Raw genomic sequence first — 11,149 nt, forward strand, 5'->3', positions numbered from 1 at the left:
TTAGTTGTAGATTTTCTTTGTGTTCTAATTTACGTTTCAATTATTTTGTAGTTATTTACTCTCACTACAAAATTTTAGGTTTTCAGTGGGGGTCAAAAACCGCCGCAAATACCAAAAAACCGCCGCTATTAGTAATAGTGACGGCCACGTGTAACGCCACTATACGTGGTGTCGCTAAAGGTCATATGAGCCCTATAGTGGCGGTCAAAAACCGCTGCTAATAGATTGTATAACCGTCGCTATAGTTATGAGTCGATCTTATAGTGACGGTCAAAAACCGCCGCTAATATATTGTATTACCGTCTCTATAGATATAAGTGAGTCCTATAGTGACGGTCAGAAACCGCCGCTAATAGTGTATTACTGTCGCTATAGATATGAGTAAGATCTATGGTGATGGTTAAAAACCGTCGCAAATTAGTTTTTTACCATAACTATAAATACAATTTTGAATGATTTATAGTGGTGGTAATGGCCACCGCTAATAAGATTTATTTGTTTATTTTTTTTTATTTCTTTTATTTTAAAATTATTTGTAATTAAATACCTATTTTTATACAACCTGTCAATTAAACTCAATTACTTAGTAAATCAAATTAGTTAAGAGACAAGTACAACAAAATGATAAGTCGATTGAATTAAGAGCCAATGCTTATAAATCCATGTTTGATGCTTATAAATCCATGTTTATCACTCAAAAAACAAAAACTATCTATCATGGTTGTTGTTGTGGACATTGATCATTGTCGGGTTGATTGTGCTGCTCATCAACCTACAATTCATATACATTAATCAAATTAGTCATATAAATAAATATTTATTTATTTATTAATAAAATATTTTAAAACACAACATATTCTATTATCGGTGAGAATTTACCTTTCTCATTAGAGTAATGATCAATTCGTTGAGTCTCTCCACCTCAGCATCTCTCACAATTTGTTGTTGCTCTAGAGACTCTAATTTCTTCTTCAACCTATGTACCTCAGCAGAATCGCTAGAGGAATTTTCAGAATATGATGCAAATAATTTGCTAGGAGTCGGTCCCAGGCCGACACCACGAACACGACCATGTCTATCAGGACCCAAGACTTGAGATAATACATCATTTCGACCTGTAATATCTTGAGAGTCTTCTGGTAATAAACTCAAAAGTTCTTTTATCTTGTCCTGCAAAATATTTTAAAAATTCTTAGTATCTTCAAATTCAGATATTAACATAATTGATTAATGCTTGATGAAAATTATCTAAAATTAAACTTACAATCTTCTCCGTCATGGCCAAATCATTGGGCTTGTGTGTCATGAGAAATAAGATTGCTCGACTTGGCTCAGTATTCGTTGAACTCTTTAATTTCTATGTGCATCACATTAAGACAATGATAACAAGATTAGTTTATAATATACATAATTGGGCACGGAATTGATAGACAACATAATAAAAATATATATATACCTCATCATATCTAATACAAGCTATACTCTTCGTCCCAATCGTATGGGTCATTGTCTGTTGAGCACGATTTGCCTTATTTCTATAACTTCGAGATTGTACATTAAATAATTTGTGAGAAGTTAAATATATGAGATATAGAGTACCTTATAATTTGTTTGCAACTTTTTAAAACTCAATATGTATAAATTTCAAATATAAAATGTACCTGCCCCTCCTCCGAATTCCAAAAGGTTACGAGAGAATACCATTGAGCCTCCAAAATATAGGATGGACGATTGGCACATAGAATTTAATTTTCAACTTACATTTATGATCCCTCCACTTCTTGCCGATAGATTGTAACACAACTTGTTTAAGTGTGGGCGGGATGTCAAATTTGACCTGTATCAAAAATCAATTGAAAATTGAAAATTATGGAATCAAAATTGTTCAATGCTAAACTCATAAATTATCTAATATTATATTATAATTAATTTATACCAATGTTGTCTGCCATGCATTTTCCTTCATTGATTCTGGCATTGCATGCCAATCAAGGATGTCAAGGGGAAACATATGGCCATCCCGGGCCAATATACCCAAGTATCTTTGGAGCTTAGCCACATGCTTCCCCACAGGTTGTCCATGGCTATCTCGCATTATTTCAAACCTTTCTCCTGACTTTAGATTCTGTAATGAGAGGCATCGAGTGCAGCCTCTTTTTCTTTTCGACTTTGTCCTCTCACCAAATGAACTTTGTCCAGGTTCCATCTGCAAATGTAAAGTGCAACAGAAAAATGAATTATTTATTCAGATAATTATGTTTTATGTACTAATTGTGGAAAAGCATATACAAGAAGTTATGCTTTATTTACTACTAAAACAATTTAGATTCACTAACACCTCATACAAGGACTAGCATTAATTTCCTGCATATTTGCATGTTTTAAAATCTCATTTACATATTCATTTCCAGCAAAAGGGAGGAGAAGATAAAGATGGGAGAATTAGATGACTATGGTTGCGATTATCTTGGATTACTTGTAAAGGCAAATCAGGACGGCGATGAAAGCAAGAGAATTTCAATAGATGACATGATTGATGAATGCAAGACATTTTACTTTGCTGGGCATGAAACAACTTCTACTTTATTCACATGGACTGTTCTTCTTCTAGCCCTCAACACAGATTGGCAAGAGAAAGCTAGGATGGAAGTAATGGAGTTATTTGGTTCAGAAAATTTGACTATAGATGTTAATGGTATCGCAAAGTTGAAAATGGTACACTGTTGAGTCTGTCAAAAGCTAACCTTGCCACCATTGCCAAGCACCCAATTGCCTACTATTCCAACATTGCCCAAGCTAACCTTGCCACCATTGCCAAGCACCCAATTGCCTTCTTTGCCCAACTCTGCATTACCTCCACTCCCTACATTGCCTACAATGCCCACAATTCCAAAGGTCACATTGCCTCCACAGCCTGCAAATCCTTTGCCCACCATACCAATGACATTCCCCACAATTCCAACCATCCCAACCACAATTCCTTCAATCCCTTTCCTCTCCCCTCCCCCTTCAACCACTAGCCCATAAAATGTTCATGTTATATATGTTTAGAATACATTGATGATGCTAGTAGTCTATATTGGAAGGCATTTTACCTATGTTATCTGGTTTCTTTGGTTTTGATTTTCAGTTTAGTTAAATTTATCTATGTGAGTTTGATTGGATAGCTTTTATTTAGCAAAAAAAATAAAAATAAAAATAATTCCCTTTGATTTGTTGTCTATCTTTTGAAATAATAATGGATTGCTATATTCCTTTTTAAAATTTTCTTCTAAATAAGAATGTTTATGATTGTCAAGAAAATGTCATTCACTACAAAAGGATCTTCAGGAAAAAAAATGTTTGCTGGACACAGGCCTGCAGTTTGCCTTTCAAGAGAACTGATTACATAGGTGAACCATCTCATGTAAGCAGTTTGCTGTGATGGACAGTCTTTCTGCACCTTTCTTTATAGATAACTTGGCCTAGGCACACCAAGCTTATCATATCAATGATAAGAACACATAGACTCTGATGAGTAGAGGGTCTCTATAAAATAATTGAAATTTTCATCATTGAACCATTATAAAATCTTTAGAATTGAGTATAAGCACATTGACTTATAAACAAGAGAAAAACAGTGTTGGGAAATTAACTTCATTTGTAGATGCTAACAATTGTAAGTGTTGTAATAAAACACTAAGGTACATTATGTGCTGGTGAAGAATGGAATGAAACTAGAAATGGCAGTAGGCGAGTGGAATGACATCCAAAGCTATTAAGTACAGTGAAAAAAGGTGTTTGTTGGGCTCTCTAAATAGAGAAACACGTGAGAGATGTGGGGATAGAAAAAATAATGTAGAAAGATTTATCTACCTTTGTGTAATTTGATTGAATAAGGTGTATATTAGCAGTAAGAAAATATTTCAACCAAAGTAAATGGGAAAGTTATGAACTAAACTACATTATGTGCTGAAGCCTCTGCATCATTTTGAATTGAGATAAGTAGTTGTTTTTGTTCTTCAATTTTTGCGTAAACGTAGATACATAATCATGAATGTTTAGTTACTTTCACTTTTCATAAGAACACCTAAAGTCCTAAAGTAAGAACCCCGGACAGTAAGCACACTACAAAGCCCCTATACTACCCCCTGCATCAGGAATAAGTGCACTCTAAGCCATGGGGAACTAAGCCCTCTCTACTCAAAAGCCCTCATAATAAACACAATGCTATGACATAATTTGATGCTCTTTAGATTAGAAATTTTTTCCAAAACTACTCAAATTGAAAGGGCTGATCTAAGATATACACTCAAACATCAAGGAAATAAATATGAAGGACAAGGCAAGTGCAGAATACATTCGAAAAAGTCGAGATGGTTGAACGAATAAACTATGAAACTTGTTCTACATGTTTAAATGGTTGAACTATCAAAAAGAATAGAGTATCCACTCTGTTATAGTGTAGAAAATTAGCATCATATATTCCTCATCCCAAATATTTGGAGAAAATATACAGAAAATATAAGAATTCAATCAAAGAAAACCAAACTGAGCTCTTTGATCTTTAATCAAAATCTGAAACATGATTTGGAGGTTTTAATCTTTAAAAGAAAAGCAAATCTAAAATTGATTTGAGCATTTTGATATTTAAATCAATCTATAAACTGGAACAATTGAGATCAGTTTGATCTCCAATCAAACCAAAGTGAAAATTTCCATCTGATCTCAAATCAATCTGCTTAAATCGCTATAATCGAATGAGAAGATACAGAGAGAGAGAGAGAGATGAAGAAGACGATACCTATTAGAAAGAGTAGATCGATTTCCGCCATTAATACCGAAAACCTTAGAACCCTAGCTGGAGAGGAGAGGAGAAGATACATGGAGTAGAGAGAGTGAGATGATTTTCGCCATACATACATATATATAGAGAGAGAGAGAGAGAGAGAGAGAGAGAGAGAGACGATACCTCTTCTACCAAATTTTCGCCATTAGATTCGAAAACCCTACATAGAGAGCAAAGAAGAAGATGTAGAGAGAGCAAAGACAGACTTTCAAAGCAAATTTTCGTGCGATGTAGAGAGAGCAGAGAGCTACGTTCAAATCGACGCGCGAAGGATTTTGGGAAATTTTCTGCGGAGAATTGATTTTCTTAAAAAAAAAAACGAGTTTTAGCGACGGGAATTTTGACCGTCGCTAAAACGTTGTCGCTAAAACCCCGCGATTTTGTAGTGTCTTTTACATGTCAGATTTGTTAAATTTATCACTGCAATATTATTATTTATCACCATATTTTTCTATTTATGTTATTATCATTGTGAGAGTGTTGTTTTAGTGCCTTGGGTTCTAAAATGTAATCAAGGAAAATTATGTTAGAATTTGGGGGCGCCACATGCTCTGATTTTACACATGTAAATATGATTTTAGGTGTTTTTAATGGATAAAATCAAAGAAAAATAATTTAAAGGGAAGTAATTATTTGAAGAAAAAGAAATTGAGAAAGAGATGTAATTTAATTTGGAATTTCATTAGAAAAATAAGGAGGAATAATGAAATTTTACATATTTGAGGATTCGAAGCTTCATTAATGAAGTTTCCTTTTCTTCTACATCTTCTAGATCTATTTACTCTTTCCCCTTTCTTTTTCTTTCTACTTAAATTCATAGATCTGATAATTTGAGAAATAATTTCATTTCCATAAGTTATGCTTATTTTCTAAGATCTCTTCTCTATTTATAGAGAGAGAATCTTAAAATAACAACTAAAGCCGTTACTTACAATTTATTAGAGAACACTCCCTCTCCCACTTACAACTTTCACTTATTACAAAGCATTCCTTATGTATTTCTTCTTCTACAATTATTACAAAATACTCATTCTCTCTCAATTATAATTATTACAAACAAACCCTTTTACTTGTAATTACAATTATTCCCAAAATAAAATAAATATTACAGAATTAACGCCAACATTTACAAACAATCTCGAAAACATTTTAGAAAAATATAAAATCACCTTAATTACGGATCAAATATGCATCTGCCAATTTTACCCTATAACATTGAAATCCCTCAATATTGGCCAGCCAAAGTGAGACACAAAGGTTAGCACCGAAACAATCATAATCATAGAATCATCCTTTTCACAAAAATCTAACAATAGTGTCCTTGGTTTAGATCAACCTTCTCTCTCTCTTCTCTCAAATAGAATGATAAATTCTTTTGAGTGTTATTTCAACCTTATAATAAAAAATCCCCCTTGACAAATTCCTACTAGAGAGAAGCTCAATGGGTGGTATCACTACCAAAACTAAATATAGTCATTATAAACACAATTTTCATCAGAATGAAACTAGTTATTGCCAAAAATATTGGAAAACAAATAGAGATAATGACTTCCTAAAATAGGACAAAAATTTATGGCTTATATATATGAAAATAAAAAGATTTTTAGGCCGATAAAGTAATGTAATGTCTTTATCACCCAAATGAGTCAAATGAGTCAGAATACTCAAATGAAAAATAGTTATATATATCTTTTAATTTTCAATTGGGATACTTTTAATGTCCCGAGGTTACTCCATTAAAGGAGAGGGATATATTCCTCCTCAAAGAATGAAATAACAAAAATTAGAGTTGAGATACTGATACGGTTGTTATTTAATCAGAAATTAATATCTTTATTCTCTCCTTAACTTGTGGGGTAAGTAAAGGATTGAACCCGAAAGAAAGAACAGTAGTTATCAAGCTAAGCAAAATGAAGTTAATCTAAGTTACAATTTTAAAATCTATTTTTGTAATTTGTAAAACCAATGAATGTGTAAATGTTGTTACAAAATAAAGCAATAAAGATGGAGATTATACTAAGAAATAAGAGAAGAAAACCATTAGTGAATAGAGTAATCTAAGATTAGTAAATAAGATCACATCTAAGTTTTATCCTTCTTTTAACTTAACTCCAAGAGCTTTGTGTGAGTTCCTTGGGTTAGAAGATATGGTATGAAACTTGAATACGATAATAGTTAGGACTCCTTCACTTACTAATGTGTGAAGTTCCTACTACCAATTATCTAGATTAATTATGTCTTATCTTAATGTTATCTAAGCATAAAATATCAAAGTTAAGCATAAGAGATGTAGAGATTCATCTAAATATTTGATCCATTAGAGTTGGATACAATCTTGAAAAGAACCCAATAATCATAAAGATCATGGAAGGATAAAAAACATAGACACAGAATTAAAACATTGCTCTTAGGCTTCATTTTCTCTCTAATGAAGGGAGTTTAGCCTATGGTCATTGCAAAGATATAAGGAAAAGTAATGAACCCAACACTTGGATTCATATAGTAACCGATGTAATCTATCTTTTTCTTTGAGAAATTACAGAAATGAAACCTATTTGAAAATGAAAAACTAGAGAAAAATTACCAAGAGCATCAGGGGGAGAAGATAGAATGTACCTAAGACTGAAGACCAAGGACAAAACACCAAGTATCACTTCCTAATTGGAAAAATGATCTATTTATAGATCTTAGGTGCTCTAGAAATATAGAAAAATAGTCGCCATCAATCTTCCGATAAATACATTAATTTTGTATAATTAAGACCAATTAGCATGGTAGACCATGTAATATGATAAATTGAGGCTTAACAAAATTATTTACCTAATCTAATAAAATAGGGATGAAAATCAAGATATATATTTGGAAAAAGTACAGATAAATTACTGTTTTGAGACATTGGTCACACCCTAAAATTTATATTTTTCTAGTCTCTTAAAAAATAACTTTACCACTTTTGCAGCCATCTCGATCACATTTAACGAATGTAGTAAGCCCTTAAACTATTAGGTTTCCCTTAGTGGACGAGTTTTTTGAAATAACAATGATCAAAATCAAAACTTATATTTAAAAGCATAGGTTATTTATGATTTGTTAATCATTTGGAAATAACACAGGAATAGAGTCCCAACTCTTATTTCTCTATGATAAAACTTAGACTAAAATTGGCCTTTAAGAAATAATAATTCTAACTTAGAAACTTTAGAGATTCAGTTTGCTAGAGTGAGTTAAAAAAAAACCTTAAATTTACTCAGGGATAGTTGGATTAACTTGGGATTTAATTCAAAAATTTTGTATCATGTATGAGGTAGTGGGAAGTGTGGATGTTCATTGAAATACCTTTAAAGGGCTTTATTTGTGACATTCTAGTTTACTCATGTTTTTTATAATTGATAACTTTCACCCTACTGAAACTTATAAACTTTGAATCTTTCTTTCTTTCTTATTTCGAGGGATCTTTTTCTTTTCTTTCTTTTTTGCCCTTTTTTTTTCTCTACTCCTCTTTCAATCTTTCTCTAAGAAAAGCAAGCAGTCCTTTTCAAGGTATCCAGTCTAATTCAATGGTTATTTTATCTTCCAGCCAAAGACTGATTTAATATTTTTAACCAAGTACTTAAAGATACAAGCTAAGATCGTAAACAAAATACAACTAAATTGCTACCAAAACATTTGTCAAAATTTTTCAAATTTTTATGATTTATGGAATAAAAGAAAAAAACAAAAGAAGATAGGTGGAAATCCGACACATACACCCCAAACTTAAACATGATATGGTAATCAATATTTCAAGATGAACATGCATATACAAAAGGAAATGAAGTGGATTGGATATCACTTGAAAATTTATCACGTCCTAAAATCCTAATACGAATCCCAATGATTCTATTATTAGAATATCCAGGTGTGATGAAGAAATACTACTCATTCTCTGCATAACAAACACAATACCTCTTGATTTAAATTAATATAACGCAATGGAATAACAAAATAACTAACAACCATAAATATCAAGAATATGCGAAAGCTATCAACAAACATAGTCATAATTCAAATCCTTAATTTCATAATATATTAGATTACAAAACCCTCAGACAAACATATGTTTCTTATCTATAATCAAATAACTGTTAAAATCTTATAATAATCCTCAAATCGATGGCGACGACAAGATATTGACATATTCCTCCTCTAGGACCTTCTTGAATGACTCCTCAAAGAAAAACTCATTTAAAGCTGAAAAATCTATAAAGGTTAATGACAGAGTGAATAACAGGGGAGTTACTTGGCAGGATAAACGTCATTCTAATAATTAGTCACAAATGCAGTGTATAATCAAACCTAACAATTTAAATAATACAAGTTTTACTATAGAATAACATTCAGATAATGTAAAAACAAAAACAGTAAGCAATTATAGTAGTCATCAATATATTAGTTCATAATGAAGATAATCTATCATACATTTACATAAATCATCTATCTATCATCATAAAAGAAAAAGAAAAATATAAAATAAGAAAATGGCAATATAATCGATAAAAGAGTTGAGGAACACGTCGATATAACTGCCTCGACTATGGCAAATAATATTCTAAACTTAAAATTCCAGTGTGGAATCCCATCGTTATAATCTGATTTTGGAGCCGATCTAGGATACCAATATTTGATGATCATTTATCCGACTTAGACTAGCCGTTGACCAAGAATCCAATACCGAGTTCAACTAATGGTGAGGTTGACCGTTTGATGACTACAGATTAATAGTGGTCATCAACTAGCCCAGGAGTGAACTCTCTGCATCTAAGCTTATCAAGAGGCAATACATGTGAACCTTGATTACCTCTACACTATACACAGATCACCTTTACACATACATGCTCTTACGAAATGAAGAATAAAAATTCATGGATCTCACAAGTTATATCACGTTCTAAGGCATCCCATATAACCAAAGACCATAAAACATTATTTATCGTCCCACCAAATGCTAACACAAATCCCAAGGTCAAACCTCGAAGTTTAGATAGTTTCCTCTTCTTATGTTAGTGTTTTACGGAACTCAAAAGCAAAGAAAAACTGATAAGCCAATAACCAATAAATCCTATATATAATGATGTTTCAAAATACACAAGATGTAGCAGACAATAAACAGCGAATATCATAGAATTTGATCAAAATTGCACAAAAAGGTGGACATATACAGGATTACAAAAATTTCCTAACTCTAACATAGACCTAGCACTCGACCCTAGAAATAACATATACTTCTCCTAGAACGAACATACTCCTAGTAGAAGTAGTCATGATGCTCACCAAGTAACGGACTCTGGTTATCAATATGACCCACTAGATAATCCTCACTAGACGGCTCTACGACTGCCTATTCGGCTGTAGGCTCTGAAGCAAAAAAAAAAGGGAAGTAAAGGGTGAGTAACAATAGTTACCCAGTAGGTCTACAAACTGCCCCTACTAATAACCTCACCTAACATGTACGAATAAGCATATTGAAATATTTCAATACATGTAAGTTTTACTATTAAAACTACGGTTAACTGGTACGTATAGCCATAGATGAGCAACTAAACAGTTTTAAAGATTCACATGGCATCAATCATCAATACTCACTATATATTTTCATTTTGTTTTACAACTATGGTCTATCACATTAAAATAACAAGCATGCTTTGTAGTTTATAATTTAAAATATAATAACATATACATAATACAGAATAGTGGAGTAGTGAAATTAGAGAATTGGCATTCACGACTAGATCGTTCCCAGTCGGGACATGATGTTACAACATAAATCTGATTTTTAGTTCTTGATTTTGTGGTCAGTCGCTGCTCTTACCACACTAGTGACCATTTATCCAGCTCAGGCTTGTTGTTTGATGTGACCATAAGCAATGGGCCTGTAGACACCCAATTTTTACATTCACTTGATTAATCAACTCACCAACCCGATCACAACGATTCTCAATGACGGATGATTATTCCAATGATCTATTTTGTTACTATATATTTTTCAGAAATTCAGATGAGGTATCTCAAACTAACAAAATTGTAGAAATCATGTTAAGCTAGGAAAATATAATCTCAAAAATATAGAAATCATCATCTTGCTGACAAAAAGAAGCTTTACAATAAAAATCCTAAATAAATAATCAAATTACCAAAATACCCCTAACATCAAATAAATCATTTCGTCAATATTCACCAAATTTGATAAAATTACAAAAATACCCCTCATAAGGGCTGACAATCATTTCACGTCAAAAAATTTCATAAATAACACAAACCAATAATCCCATTGAATTATTTACG

General features: G+C 32.2%; 1 protein-coding gene and 1 long non-coding RNA gene across 2 annotated transcripts; both read right to left on the minus strand.

The window, feature by feature from the left end:
• Positions 1–599: 599 nt before the first annotated feature.
• LOC147393148 (uncharacterized) lies at positions 600–1,620 on the minus strand. The gene is made up of 4 exons (XM_086456800.1): positions 1,457–1,620; positions 1,265–1,357; positions 880–1,170; positions 600–772 (listed from the first exon to the last, which is right to left on the minus strand). The coding sequence occupies exons 1-4, from the start codon at positions 1,505–1,507 to the stop codon at positions 716–718; spliced, it is 492 nt and encodes a 163-aa protein (XP_086312926.1). The 5' UTR covers positions 1,508–1,620; the 3' UTR covers positions 600–715.
• Positions 1,621–1,776: 156 nt separating this feature from the next.
• Positions 1,777–5,090, minus strand: LOC147393149 (uncharacterized). Its single transcript, XR_015181944.1, has 3 exons — positions 4,952–5,090; positions 4,784–4,840; positions 1,777–2,206 (listed from the first exon to the last, which is right to left on the minus strand). It is a non-coding gene; the product is annotated as an uncharacterized LOC147393149 (long non-coding RNA).
• Positions 5,091–11,149: the final 6,059 nt, after the last annotated feature.

Source organism: Akebia trifoliata, chromosome 10 (genome assembly GCF_017979445.1).
Source record: "Akebia trifoliata isolate Shusen 1 chromosome 10, ASM1797944v1, whole genome shotgun sequence".
Classification (NCBI taxonomy): Eukaryota; Viridiplantae; Streptophyta; class Magnoliopsida; order Ranunculales; family Lardizabalaceae; genus Akebia; species Akebia trifoliata.